General features: G+C 38.4%; 1 protein-coding gene across 1 annotated transcript; it reads right to left on the bottom strand.

Annotated features, from left to right (window-relative positions):
• Nucleotides 1-1973: 1973 nt before the first annotated feature.
• Nucleotides 1974-13768, bottom strand: LOC121414274 (serine/threonine protein kinase OSK1-like). Its single transcript, XM_041607391.1, has 8 exons — nucleotides 12970-13768; nucleotides 10171-10293; nucleotides 8328-8497; nucleotides 7826-7881; nucleotides 6946-7072; nucleotides 5513-5637; nucleotides 3377-4564; nucleotides 1974-2901 (listed from the first exon to the last, which is right to left on the bottom strand). Exons 1-8 carry the CDS (start codon nucleotides 13300-13302, stop codon nucleotides 2474-2476), a joined length of 2550 nt encoding a protein of 849 aa, XP_041463325.1. The 5' UTR covers nucleotides 13303-13768; the 3' UTR covers nucleotides 1974-2473.
• Between the last annotated feature and the right edge of the window lie 1532 nt (nucleotides 13769-15300).

Raw genomic sequence — 15300 nt, 5'->3', positions numbered from 1 at the left:
GAGAATGGATTAGTCTATACACTCTAAAAAAAAGTTTTAAGATATTTTGCTAATTTGACGCAATGTTGCGTTGAAATTTTCCATCAAACATTCATTTTGCCCAATATTGGGGAAAAATTACCCAGCAAACATGCATGTTCCCTTTTTACCCTGTTTTTAGAGTAATGTTATTTATAGAAATTTAAATGTTCTGACAGGGATCTTAAATACTGATTTTGTTACTATTTTGTTGAATATTATAAATATGTTGTGTAGTGAATCAATATCATTCATGCGGTCCTATATCACATAGTAAAAATGAATAAGCACAGTGCTTGTATAGTGACCGCACTACGATTGCTGATTTTCTAGTTCACATTTAAACTAGAAAATCAGCACTCGTAGTGCAGTCACTATACAGCACTGTATCTTCATTTTTTTACAGTGACGCTGCTCAGATGTTGCATTATGGGTTAGAAACCTGGTCAGATTTGAGTATTTAAGATCTTGAAGTGTTGATGTTTAGCCTACTGGTTCACCTCTGCTTTAAAGCTTTGTTCTTTGAATGCTTTGTATTTTTGTAGGGCTTGCAATCACCATCTCCAAGTAGGGCGTCACTATTATCAAAGAAATGTAATTGAAATTTGCATAGGGCTTCTAATAGTTAATCTAAAAAATATAAAGAAATCAAAACAATAACAAATAAAACGAGACAAACACTCGTAAGCGGTTTTTGTTGTATATTTGACGAACAGAACTTTGAATCATAAACGTACGAGTACAAGGATGATTTTCATGCGTAATTAAAATACTGTCACAAATGGATTGTCTTTTAGATACCCGTTTTTTTTACAGAGATCATTTCTCATATATTTTGCATCGATTATAGTACATCATAATATATACATATCGTTGAACTGTTGTGTATTCAAGGAACACGTTAATGTATAAAGAAAAATGAAATGAAATTCTTGATCTCTTTGGAAAATAGAATCAAGAGCAATAATTCCATTTTCTATAAAGATTAAGAGCTACTCAACAGTTCATTGAGGTATTACATACATTCAGTTTACAAAATATTGTACAAAATGATGATCTGTGGTATGAAACTTGTACTACTATTATTCAATATGTAGGCCTAAGATAGATTTTGTTTATGTTTTGGGTCCTTATAAACCGTCCTCAAGATAGTACAAGAATGTGTGCGTCTTATAAAGACTTTTGCCACAATGTAACAGCAAAGACGTTTGGTCCTCTTTTCCTCATGAAAAGAAGAAAAACCGTCGATGTGAAACTGATTTTTGAACGGTCCAGTTTCCGCAATCGCGACGGGGACAGATTTACAACACAGAACATCTATTGTCAAAAATCACTTCATAACAAAGCAACCTTTGTCAAAAATCAAAAATCGGTGAAACAAAATAGCAGTTTCGTTCACGACTTTGGACAAACCACATCTTTGCAAGTTTATCGTCATCTCGGAATCTTACGACGATCAGCTGCCCCGGTAAACAATTTTCGACAAAGACCTCTCAATTGTTAATTGTGATTTGACGAACATTTTCAATAGATTTTCTGTGTTGTAGAATCGTCCCCGTCGTGACTGCGAAAACTCCCTATTACAGCGAAACCAAGTGCATCTATGGGACAATATTATTCATCCAATAAATATATATGTGTTGAGCGTTCTTGAATCTAAAGCTCCTCAATGATTCTTAGATTTAGAAGCTTTTGATTAAATATATAATAGCATATGTATAAATAGATGTTGGGTTCGAACACTGTGTAATGAAACCTTTATAGTATTCGTGGATCAGAACCACAATACAGTCTTTCATTTAACAATCACTGCAGACCAGGCAGATCTTTGCGCTCATCCACCTCTGGCTTACTCGTCATTCCAAAAGTTTCAAAAACTTGGGGAAATGATCATTTGCTTTTGCATGCCCCACTTTATGGAATAGACTTCCTGAAGACATAAATATGTACCTCTGTCGAAACTTTCAAAAATCTTCTAAAAACTTTGCTATTTAACTTTTAGCTCTTTATGCGGCTTGAGCACTCTACAGATTGGATATGGCGCTTTACAAGTCTCATCATTATTATTTATCAACTATCTTCCTCGAATGAATGATTTTGAAGTTGTGGATTTTATATTTGGGTTACACCCTATTAGGGAGTTTTCGCTCAACGACGTAAACAGGATTCAAGAAAAGGGGAAATATTGTCAAATACCCGTCATGACAATGAACATTGAAGAGGTCTTTGTCGAAAAACTGCTGAATCAAAACACGGTTTGGTTCTTGATTCTGCATGGACGAACGACATCATTTTCGTCAGCTCTGAAACTTAGGACGAAAATACTGTTCCAGTTCTCCAGTTTTCGACAAAGACATAATAGCTTTTCTTGGTCATTTGACGGGCATTTCAATGCATTTTCTATGTACATCGCTGCCTGAAAACTCCCTAATAATAGAAAAGATATATTCTTAAATTACATATAACCGACAAAACCCTTGATATTTGGCAGTTCTCGCTGTCTAAGCCGAATGTTCCTTGGCTTACCGTTCACCACTGTGGCAGGAGGGTCCTGCCACGCCACTGCCTTAGCGGGTGCACCTGACCCTCTTTCCCCTGATGACGCGCTCCCTTGAGAAGGAGTAGGGAAGGGAAGGGGAGAATGTGATCGGTTGTTGACTAGGGGTGCGGTCAGGGACCGTTGGTGATGCGGACGAGACCGACGTAGCGCCGACTGTCGGTTGACGTGGTAGTGGAGATGTTGGGTGTGGTGATAAGGAGGAGGATGCGTTGCTGATGCGACAACGGATGCTGATAGGCTAGAAGGCATATAGCGGGATGGATGACGGTGTGCTTGCGGTGGGCGGGTGAAGCCGTTTCCAAGGCGGTGGACAGGAAAGGCATCTAAAAAAAAGGAATAATACGAATACTGTTATTGCTATTTCTAACTTCTGCAGTTTAGATACTTTTTTTAAATAGTAACTGTACGTCTTTTTTGTTCTACTTAAGTGTGTCTAAATCAACGTATGCTGGAGGCCTGCATAAAGAAAGTATGCATCCTTGGGTGTAAAGCTACAACCTTGCAGGTATAAGTAACATTAACACAAACCAACCTCGGAAGTGCATTTTAAAGGAGGGGTGGAAGAAGAGCTGTTGATGCCTGTTTGGGAAACAGTTCTAAAACAAAAAAGGGTATCCTACATTACGCCTTATATTTGAAGATACATTCTGAGATGTCACCCATCCACCCTAATTCTATCTAACTGAAAATTGTGATGGATCTTTGTTTCTGAAAGATGAGTATTTTTTTCGTGGAAAATGTTTCTATACTTATCAAACAAAAACAACAAATCGATTTGATTATCAAACATGTACTTACTATGAGCCTGGTAAGGTGCGTTAAATTGACTAAAGTTGGTGTCCATGCTACATTCTTTATCCGGAGCACTTGAGGAGGACAGGTCTTCTGTGCCATTCTTTGTTTCTGATCTTTCAATGTTTACAGCCGGGACAGTCTTGGCGCGTTCCAAGCTCCTTGTGGTATAAACTATTTTCTCACCTCCATGTAACGAATGTCTTTTCCCTGTCAAATGAGCCGCATTTCTCCCCGCAGAGCGCCCTCTCATTTGATCCGGTGCCGTGATCTTCCCGTTGACAATAAACATACAGGTGTTGTTTTCTAAAGGTGATACGAAGTTTGGCCTGGGCGCCGTTATCGGTTTGGAGGGAAGCGAGTTGTGCGGTCGTCGAGAAATTTGATGAGAGGTAGCTTGGTTGTCTGACGCTCTGCGAATGTGCTTCGTTCTACTTTTGGGTTCTTCGCCGGTGTCCATTTTACTTTCAATTACATTCATGTCGCTTTTCTCAACATTTGTGCTTTTATTAACAATGTCAGTTTTATCATGATCATTTGAGCTCTCCTCGTTTTTGTTTGGTTTTGTTTGTAACTTACTCCACGCTTTTCGCATGTCATCCTGAATTTCTCTTTTCGTTGGAGAAATATGGTTCTTCTGGGTCTTCTCTATCGCAGAGTTTATGCTCTCTATTTTCAATCGCTCGCTCTTGAGTTTGTTTTCCAGTTCTTTGTTCTGTTCCTTTGCCGCCATGCTTCTTGTTCCGCGGCCGCTGATTGGACGACGAAGCGCAACAACTTGAGACGGCTTTTCGTCAGACTCCGCCTCCATTGCATCGTCCACGCCCACCCCAGTCAGCACGCTCACCATCTCACTCCGGTCGCTTTCGAGGGCACTCGTGTTGCCATTACTACTCTCCGGATAGCCCCACCCCATCGCGATCCGCTTAGCCAATAGGCAGTAAGCAGCGTTCTCGGGGGTGGGTCGATTCTCGCGGACACATTCTGTAAGGATATCCTCATGATGACCGCATTGGACAAGCGCTTTGATGATACGTTGATCTACCTCAGGCTTGGGGGTGGAATCTTCGAAGCGGGAAGGGTAGAGACGCCGTGAGTATCCCCTATTCATCCATGGATGACGCATAATATCCGGGAGTTTGATGCGATCCAGTTCCTTAGGTTCTAGAAGTCTCTGTAGGAGATATCTGCAATCTGGAAAGGGTAAACAGAATAGAAAATTGTTTAAAAAATATTTCTCTTGGCGTCCGATGGTCCGTGTCATTGTGGCAGCATTGAGTTTTTGCAATCACTGCGCAAACGCTTTTTATAACGCAAGGAATCTTTGATCAAAATCCCTTCAATAACAAAACAGCCTTTGTCGAAAATCGATGATGCGAAACATCAGTGGCGTCCTGGACAAACGACACGTTTGAAATACTTTTGACCGGTCCGAAACTTTGAATGATCTGCTCTCCCGGTCCATCAACTTTCGACAAAAACCTGTCCAGTGTGATTTGAGTGACTTGCATATTCAAGGGAATCGGTTCGAGGTAGAAAGTATCTGCGTAGTATTTGCAAAAAAGTGTGCTATTTCCTACAAAGTGTCACAAATTGTTTATAATATAAAGAGAGTTTTCAGCCATAGCGCAACGCACCAGCTGATATTCAGAACGGTTTTCACGGGATTGGTCTCCGTGTGCTTTGATTTTGATCATGGTTATTCAGACTAGTCTTAATGTGATGGCTCTTACAATAATTAATAAACTTTCGGCTTCACGTCATAGATCTCATGATAAACATGGTCATTTGGAGCGGGGTTGTGTGTGTGTGGGGGGGGTGAACACCCCCTGAAATTGGGTTTGTATGCTTTAATGTAGTGATTTCCCAAGTCTCCTTCATTTGGGAGAAAAAACTTTTTTCTTTTGCATGACTTTGTTTTGTTATCAAAATCAGCTTTTGTTTGGAGAGAAAACTTTTTTTTTATATAGTTTGTAGGCCTATTGTTTTTTTTATTTGGGTTTGCTCGTTAACAAACCAGCACCCCTTTATACAAATGAGCGATGGGTTATGGCGATGATTTACACTGAAGAAAAATGATTTTTCTTCAGGCAATTTTCGTTTTCTAAAGGAGAGTGGCCGATATATTTCCATGATATATACCTTTTGTGAGCGTGTCTGGTATGGTGGCGCCCTGCATGATCCGTGAATGTAGTTTGGTCATGTTGTTGGGTGGGTCTACCACGAAAGGTAACTCCCCTGTTAACATGGCATACATGTTCACCCCTCTGAAAAGAAACCAATAAATGATATAAATCAAATAAAGTAAAAAACATCGATGTGTATAACTGGTCAATTTCTTAGAGGGCAATATATTTCAGGACCGATACCCCTTGTCCAAATTACGGCAGATGTTTTTTTAGCTACTTAACATGGATGTTCGGCACAAGATATATTTTTTTAAAGTACAGTCTAACATTTTACTAAGGGTACAAAATAATTATTGTGCTTAAAAAGACATGAAGGCCGAGGGAAATACATAAAACTTCTCGAGTCTGATGCAGGGTAAGACTGAAGCAAGGCTCTCGCTATGCGATTCGTAGCGATCCGAAGTTAAAAAAAAAATTGATATTGACATTCCAACAAATACAATCTTACGGATCAGAGTTCAGAATAGTCTAAGCACTACTGAAATCGAAATTCAGTTCAGCTCGAGCCTCCCTGAGTGAATGAAAACCAATTCAAATCCAAATCGTAATGACGTCATCATCGCGGCTGCGACTTGAAGCCTATTTGGACTTTACTCCGACCACATGGCTTGCCCGGACCTTGCCGCAAAGAAAAATATGATTTTAGTATTCTTAACATTTACAAAACTTTGAATAGAATAATTTCACTTCTTGGAACTTTCATAATTGATGCAAAATGCGATTTCTTGAAAAATCGCGTCGCAATGAATCGCACAGTGTGAGCCGCGAGCTTGAGGCAAAGAGTCCAAGACGAAGCATTTCAGACCTCCGACACAAAGACCATGGATGAAAGCAAAAGCAAGACCACACAATTTTCCTTGCTTAGGCCAAGACCAGACTCGGCGATCGCAATGATTTTGCATTATAATTAGTTACATCTATTTGGTTATGATCGTAATCGTATTTCCGGAATATTTCCCGACCTTGTCCCGTCCTCAGACCTACCCCGAGGACAACGCACGACAAGGAATAAACGTCAGAAGCGAAAGACAAGCATATAACTAAGGACAAAAACTGTATGGCTTATCGATAACGAGAAAGTATTGTAAAATCCAGCAATCGTATTTTATTCCTTAAAAGGTTGGAAAACTTGAGAATTAGCGCTGTCAAGTGTTTATTGAACAGGGAATCTCATGATAAAAAACACTGAGAAAAAAATTCCCAGAATTCAACATGTTTTTTTTTAAACGAACAATTACCACTAAATCTCGAAACCATGACCTACGGTACTGAGAATTTTCAACCTGTATCAACAGAAAGGTTGTGCATTGCAAATTTTAACTTGTCGGCATCTATCTTAAAATGCTCGTGTCCCGATAAAATTAAAAGTATATGATCACTACTCACATGCTCCAGATGTCGACAGCTGGACCATAACTTGAGTTGCAGAAGATCTCCGGGGCGGCATAGGCAGGGGAACCGCACTGCGTCCGCAGAAGTCCATCGTATCCAAGAATATTACTGAGGCCAAAATCTGGAAAGGACAAAAGCAATGTAATTGAAGTTTAATAATAATAATAATGATAATATAGGATATTTATATTGCGCACATATCCACCTTGTTAGGTGCTCAAGGCGCTCCTATATTACCCGGCTAAGCTAGGCGTTCATAGCGCACACAGCTTCTTAAGGAATCACTTCCTATCGGTACCCATTTACCATTCAAATTCGCAAAATAAAAAAAATAATATTTCCCAATGTCCTCTCTTGTCGACTGTCGTTATCATTTTTGGACGAAAAATAACTTAAAGGGTTGTGTTCGTTCATTGATGTTGAAAATGCTTTTGTGAACATGCGAGGATACAAACGACAAAGGCTGTCAATTGAGTTCCCAAGAACATTGCTTTCGGTTAACATGGTAAGTAACTTTACCCAATGTCGCCACTTCATCTATTACCTGGTTTTCAGGCGGACATAGGTTAGTGTACCCTCCGTACACTAACGAGGTGGTCTCAAAGTGACGTCATTTTCATCTGAATGATAGTGGTGTTTAACGACCCCCCAAAATATCGCGTTTTCCTCCTCCTTACTTTCTACCTCTCTTGGTTTTGGCTTCTCTTTTCCCTACTTAAAAAATCATAAGGGACGGCAAATGCACTGTAAAAAAAATATTGGGTTTAAAGCTGTTGTCTGAATAATAACTTAAAATTGTCCTACGTTTTACGTTAAGATAAAATTCCTGGCCCCTCCCCCTCCCCCCAAAAAAAAACGATATCACTAAACTTACCTATAACCTTCAGATTCTGGTCGTTATCCAGAAGAAAATTCTCAATCTTAATGTCCCTAAAATTGGAGGTAATGGAAAAAATAACATTTTTAAAAATATATCATTATGATGAAACAAATACGATTTGAAATATCCACACTGCATCACCTATGACCAAGGCCTAGACTTTGCATAGCAATTTCTTGGTCACTTGCTCAATTCTATTGAAAAAAAAAGAGAAATAGAGAATTACATGTTGTTCAGCGCCATGTCTTCCAAATGACCCAAACTTTGAAAAAAAAGGACGGAAATGTCAAAATACGGCATTTCGGCAAGGTCTAACATTCGTCTAAGTGCGCAAAACGTGCGTATACATTAACGCTCGCAAGCTTTGCCAATTGTTCGTGGGGGTCGCTTGGTGTTGTTATTCGTTTGTAAATAATTGTATAAAAAAAGTTCGCAAGTCCCGAGTAAACGACGCCTCACCGATGCGTTCGGTGACGTCTTTGAATACTTTACGAACCTGTGGATGACGTCGAGATGGTGCATGTGATCGACGGCGGTGACGAGTTGTCTGATGTATTTTCTCGTCTCCCTCTCACTTAACTTCCTTCTCTTGCAAAGGAACGTCATGAAAGTCCCACCTTCAGCTAGCTCCATTACAAGGTAGTAATTACTGGCCGTTTCAAGAACCTGGGTGAAGAAGCATTAGGCGTTAGTTTTTATCCAAGCCGAGAACGAGATGTCTTGGTTAGAGATGCCGATCAAAGTGTTTTATATGATTCATCAACCCAAAGTTCGTCGAAAATTAAAAACGAATTCATTGGTGACTGACGATAACTTATGGTTTGTGGTATTGTAGAGAATAAAATCAGCATGGTTCGTGACATCAACAGTTTGTTTGTTGAAAATCAAAGTGCATATCTTATCAATGAAACTTTTCTTGTGATTTTTTACAACAAAGAATTTCGTCACACCAAATACAATAAAAGATAATCTGTTACAAACAAACTGGCGATGAATTTGGGTGACGAAATCTGAAAGCCACAATGTCCACAACAAATTGGTTGACGAAATAGAGTGTCGAAAATCAAAGTGTATATCTTATCAGTGAATGTTTTTTGTGATTTTTTTTACAACATAGCATATCGTCACACCAAATACAATAAGAGATAATCTGTTACAAACAAAATGGGGTTTGTTTGGGTGACGAAATTTGAAAGCCACAATGTCCAGAACAAATTGGTTGACGAAATTGAGTGTCGAAATGCAAAGTGCCTATTTTATCAATGAAAGCATTTTTGGGATTTCTTTTACAACAAAGCATTTTGTCACACCTAATACAATAATAGACAATCTGTTACAAACAAACTGGCGATAAATTTTGGTGACGAAATTTGAAAGCTACAATGACCAGAACAAATTGGTTGACGAAATTGAATGTCGAGATGCAAAGTACATATCTTATCAATGAATTCAAAATTTGTTTGTGTTTTTTTTTACAACAAAGCGCTATTTTAAAAAGCACTATTGGCATGACGGTAAAACTTCTGAATTGTAAAATTATGCAAAATTCGAGGATATTTTTTTTATTCAAAGCGTTTCGTCACACCAAATACTATATTCGATAATCTGGTACAAACAAACTGGCGATAAATTTGGGTGACGGAATTTGAAAGCCACATTGTTTAGAAAAAAATGGCTGACGAAAAGTATAATATATTTTTCATAATCTGTCGCACCACATTTTATGGCAATGATGCACTTGGTGACGACGTTTGGGTGATGGAGTATAAAATTAGTTTTTTTTTATTAAGCTTTAATGAAGCTATTCATGATTTTTCGACATCATTTTATATCTTGACCGTCTTTTGGCTTGAATAGATTATTTCCACTTTCGAAGAAATTAACACAAATTTAATATGTGACAAACGGTATAGTAAGTTTGAATATTTGAACAATATGAACGAAATATCACAGGTAAAGAAAGAGAACTTAAGCATCAGTCACATCCGTGAAACCGACTCCAGACCAATAACCAAAGCTATCATGTTATTTCCATTGACACAACATCGATTGGTTTGGAGTCGGTTTCATTGGTGTAATTGTAACCTAAAGTAAGATTGTCTCTTAGGTGGTGTTGGAAGAAAATATTTGCAATCAATCGCAAATATTCTGTTGCAATTTTACAGTTGATTGATCACTTTAAACTTTAGCAAATCAGATTACACTCCTTGTGTCATGGAGCAGATTAGCAATCAATCGCAAATTCGCAATTAATTGCACGGCATATACTAGATTTTAGGAACAAAAATAGAGCTGCAATTGATCGCAAATCTCTTGAAACGCCCCAATAGTCTCCTAACCTCGTATAACCGGGTGATATTATTATGACGCATTTTTTGAAGAACGGTGGCCTCTCTGCGTAGATTCTTACGAACATACTCTCGGTTGGCGATCAACTTCTTGTCAATAACCTTAACAGCAACCTGAAAGAGAGAAGGAGAGGGAGAGAAACAAAGAGATCAATATGGATAGAGCGATTTACACTTTATGATTAGCGCCGCGTTTTACCAACATCTGTCATCTGATAAGCTGTCAGATCTCATAACTTTCCTTAATTTTTATTGGCTTAGAAGAAAATGCGTCTGATCGTTACTTTGGTAAACGTACCCCTGGGAAGCACCCAGGTGAACCTACTCAATCTGATTGTTAACACGTACTATTGCTACTGGTTCATCTACTGACCAGCTCTAATTAAAGACCTGCACATGGCCTTGGTAAGCGGGGTGCTGCCACGACATACTATTTTCAATAGGCAGCACTCCCTGGAAATCTGGTAGATATGATAGATGACAAAAATGTAACCAAAATCAACGACATTTTGTAGAAAACCCTTTTTATGCTTGTCAAATTTCTCATGACAGACCACCTTAATTTTGTAGTGAAGCCTTTTTTGCTTGTCAAATTTACTTCAGCACTCTTAGTAAAAAAATCGTTCCCAGGGTCCATGACCTATACACTTCACGATCAGCTACAATCCGATTTCCAAGGATAGTGTAATAACATTTGATATGAACATACAAAATAATCTATAAGACCTTCACGATCAAGATTTCGAATAGATGAAGTACTGAAATTGCAGTCAATTTCGAAAAATAAATGCAATTCTAAATCGTAATGGCATATCATCATCGGCTGCGACTTTAAGCCGATTTTTACTTCACTCCAACTACAAGGCTTGCAGCAGAGCAGAATTCTGATGTAGTTGTTTTTCTTTTTATTCCAAGCATTATGCCGAATATATACAGTATATATATATATATATATATATATACACTCTAATAAAAAATAGTAAAATAGTAAAATAGTTATAATAGGGTCAGCTGGGTGCAACTGTTATTCTAGTCATATTTGACTATTTGCTATAGTCATATTTTACTATTTTATAGTCATATTTTACTAGAACAGAGTTATTTCTGACTAGAATATATGTCAGAAATGTGACTATCAGTGATTGCCATATCAGTTGCTCCCAGCTGACTACTGGCCTAGTCAATTTGACTGATTTCTTTTAAGAGTATATATATATATATATGTAATGAAACATTCGATTTCTTTTTTTAAAAAACGTCGTAGTCATTCCCTGTGCGGTGGGTTTAAGAGTAGAAAAAAAATACACCAACTGAATCATTGGCATCCGTCAATAATCATCGTATGTTTGTTTACCTTGATTAGGTGTGAATTTATGACCAAAATTGAAGGATTTCTTTGGAAGAGATATACCACCTTAACCCCCACATTCTTTCTCGATCCCATTGCACAGCCTCAGATGTGCGGTTTTTGTTCGTTTCAGCAGATGACGAAAATCAACCGATCGAGATTAAGCTGGATATCGATTATATCGATTGCATTGAGCGAACACTTTCTTGTAAATCTGTCATCCACTATAATGTACAAGTCTTGTTAATATTTAAACAGTGCGTTAAAAAAAACAAGAGTGTTCTAGTGTAATTCATGCACTTCTAACTTGAACACTCAATGAGAAATCGGTTGGTTCATCTCAGCATTTTTTTTTTGGGGGGGGAGGCAAATGTTCTGCTTTTTATTTTGCGAATTCATAACTGATCTGAGCTCTTTTTGTTTCAAGTCAAATATTCATAATGTAATATAATGCTATATATTTGAGGACACTATTCTATATTCCTAAATTCTTAATTTTCATAATTGAATATAAAAAATGTTCAAGATTAAAACGAAGAAGATAATGTTTCAAAGCCCCCAAAAATAAAGAAAAAAAAAACATTTTCATGCCATCGATGTCTCGTATTGTTTGTTACCATCATGTGTTAAACAGAACGAGATGTGGGGTACCTCAATTCAAATCAGTCACATCATGATTTTCCAAACAGTTTCGATAATTATATATATCCTCGTGGTTTCCACCATCCGAGTGATCGAGCCCTCCTCCAAAAAAAAAATCACCAGAGTAATAAATGAATAAATAAACAATTAATTAAACAAACAAATGTAGGAATAGACAACAAACATCAAATGAATGAATAAATGCATAAATAAATACAAACAACAGAATAAAAAGGATAAACAAAATGATTATAAGAAATCCTGAAGGAGAATGTGTTAAGAATGAGTTTATCATTATAGCCATGATCAACATTTATTTTGTGTGTAGGGGCAGCACCAGTTTATTCTGATGGATGACCCATAGTAGACATAGTCTTTCCTCTTAGGGGTAAAATTAATGTTTCATGACCCAGACAAAATGTCGTACTTTGCTTTCTTCCCTCACTTCTTTCCCCTTTACTCCTTATTTCTTTGTTCAACTGCTCGGAAAATCATTTGGCGTCATCCCTGTCCAGTCCTTTTTAGCGTTGCACCTGCATATTTTTCAAGATTTTTTTACATAATATTCAGAAAATAATATTCAGAAAATCTCTCTATTTCTCTCTTTCAATTTCTTTCCTTTTAATGACTTTTCTTTTCTTGGTCGTGATTTTTTTTTTTTGGGGGGGGGCAGCCCCCTCCCCATTCTTACGTCAGAGCGATTAAGAGACCACCCCATCCCTTCTCCATTACCACTACCATCGAAGGCACCCTGTCATTATTTGTGGATTCATGTTTTGATCTTATTCATTCATTCTCACCTGTTCTTGAGTTAAGATATGGGTACCAAGACGAACTTTAGCAAATGACCCTTCACCGATGACATCACCCAAGATGTAACCTCCGACTTTCTTCTTAACCACCGTCCCATCCGACCTCGATTTCCTTCTCCTTCTCTCAGGCTGACCACTATCTCGACCACCACCACCACCTCTCTCCTCCCTCTCCCCGTCATCACCACCGATTGCAATCTCACAATCGACATCACCTTTCGGAGGCGGTGCAGTCTCCTCCTGCCGGATTGGATTGATGGGTGCAGGCGACATTGTCGGGTCAAGATGGTGGCTTGCCAGCGCTACAACTGCGCTAGCCATTTTCCATGCTTATAATACGACTTAAAAATTAGTCCAAAGGCTGCAAACACATTTTTAAATATTTTCCTTTGCTTGGCGTCAAAGGCGACGTATCATATTCCTGCACGAAGTGTAAAAAGGATCCATTGCATTTGAATGCCAAATATTAAGATCGTTTATAGGCCTACTTTTCTTTCCCTCTTCTCTCTCGTTATGGCGTTTTCCATCACATCCTCTTCAATCTAATTTGGTGACTTTATCCCTCAAGATCATCGCTATTTTTAATTCCCAAATGGTACACTCGACAATTTTAAGAGCTTAGATGTTACTTTTCGAGCAATGAAAAAGAAAAATACTCCGAGCCACCAACTTTCACTTTTTCTCGCCAGGCCGGTGGCACGCCCTTAGTATATTGAGATTGTTCCTAAGGAAAGGGCATAGAACACATCAGCCCCTTCACGACCACAAAACCGCTATAAAAAGGGCTCTAACCCACCTCCATTATAAACCCGCAATGAGAAGTTATGCGCCGATCGATACCTCGCCCCAAAATGGCGATCGATATCTCACTGAATGACCCATTCAGTCTTTTAGCCAAGGGTACAAAATCTGACAAAAAGGGTAGAACAAAACTCTTTTATACCTGGGCCTGTTCAATACTAATCATGCTTGTTTTATTCCTTCAATACCCCCTTCTTCAGAACTTATGTATGCGTTATATATTGATAGTAAGGCGAAAATACAGGCCGTACTCAGTATCTGTTATTGTTCAATCTATATTAATCCACTTCTTTGTGAGTGTGTATATAATAAGGTTGTAGGTGTAATTATTGAGTGTCGAATCCGAGGGAGGTTAAAGAATTGCCCTCAAGGCGTAAGAAGGATCCACAAAAAACGCTTCTGTTTAAAGTTAAGCGTCACTATCGTAGCAACCATCAGTACCACTTAATATGTTTCTTTCAGGACATGGAGGAGTGTTATTATTGGAAACAGCCCCCCCACCCGAAAAAAGTAATACTACTTCTAATGATGATAATAAGAAAAATGAGGCGAACAGCATGTGTGACAAAATTTCTTTTAAAGTCCAGAGCGAGCAAGCAAGCTAGCGAAAATTTTTACCTTTTCAAAATAAAAATCAAATATTGTACATATTCAGAAAATAACATATATCATTTCCTTTCCGTTTAAGTCGTGTTCTGTTTTTTTTTTTTTGGGGGGGGGATGCATGGCCTCAAGCTCCTCATCTATAGGCAAGTGATTGGATACAAGTTTGGTGACACGACATTTCCTCCTGCGACAATTGCTCCGGTCTTAATATCTCGGAAGGCATAAAATTAGAGTTAGGATTGTAATCGAGTTTTTGGTTCAGAATAATGTAAAGATGAGAATTATTTAGTTTTAGAGGTTTGGTTTTATGTTTGGCTTAATGTACAGATTTTCAATCGGAGCAATTGTCGCCGGAGAAAATGTCATGGAACCACAAGTTTTGGGTGTCGGGGGGGGGGGGGGGGGGGGGACTGATGCCTGAAGTGTACTGAAATCACCCTCTTTATTTTTTTAATTACAATTTCTCTCCTACTCTCCCTCCTCCTTTTTCGATACTCTTTCCTCTCTTCTTGTTCTTTCACATTCATTCTTCTTCTGTCCCTTTTTCTTGCTCATATTGCTCCTCATCATCCTCCTCACCTTCAAGGCGAAGCACGACATCGCACCTGCTTATCTCACTTCACTGATCACACCCAAGTCGAATTCTGATCCCCGTACACTTCGTTCATCAGCACATGGACACCTAGACCTCGCACTTGCACCCGCATCTGCATGAAATACTATGATCGCGCATTCGCCTCAATCGCTCCCACTCTCTGGAATAGACTTCCTACCCAAATTCGCGATGTTCCATTCCGCTGAGGCCTTCAAAAATGGCAGACTAAAGAGATTTCCAGTTTCTTTTTAGTTCTATTCATATTATATAGTAAATGTCAATATATATAGTTCCCCTAGACTTTTTATGATTATATT

Source organism: Lytechinus variegatus, chromosome 4, assembly GCF_018143015.1.
Source record: "Lytechinus variegatus isolate NC3 chromosome 4, Lvar_3.0, whole genome shotgun sequence".
Taxonomy (NCBI): domain Eukaryota; kingdom Metazoa; phylum Echinodermata; class Echinoidea; order Temnopleuroida; family Toxopneustidae; genus Lytechinus; species Lytechinus variegatus.
This window is presented reverse-complemented; position numbering and strand designations above follow the sequence as displayed.

Bases quoted from the DNA above. Each gene is read 5' to 3' on its own strand.
- LOC121414274 (XM_041607391.1), bottom strand. From the start codon at position 13,302: ATGGCTAGCGCAGTTGTAGCGCTGGCAAGCCACCATCTTGACCCGACA. The intron at 10,294-12,969 runs GTGAGAATGAAT...TCTCTCTTTCAG, and splicing joins ATATCTTAACTCAAGAACAG to GTTGCTGTTAAGGTTATTGA. The intron at 4,565-5,512 runs GTATATATCATG...TACCCTTTCCAG, and splicing joins ACCAGACACGCTCACAAAAG to ATTGCAGATATCTCCTACAG.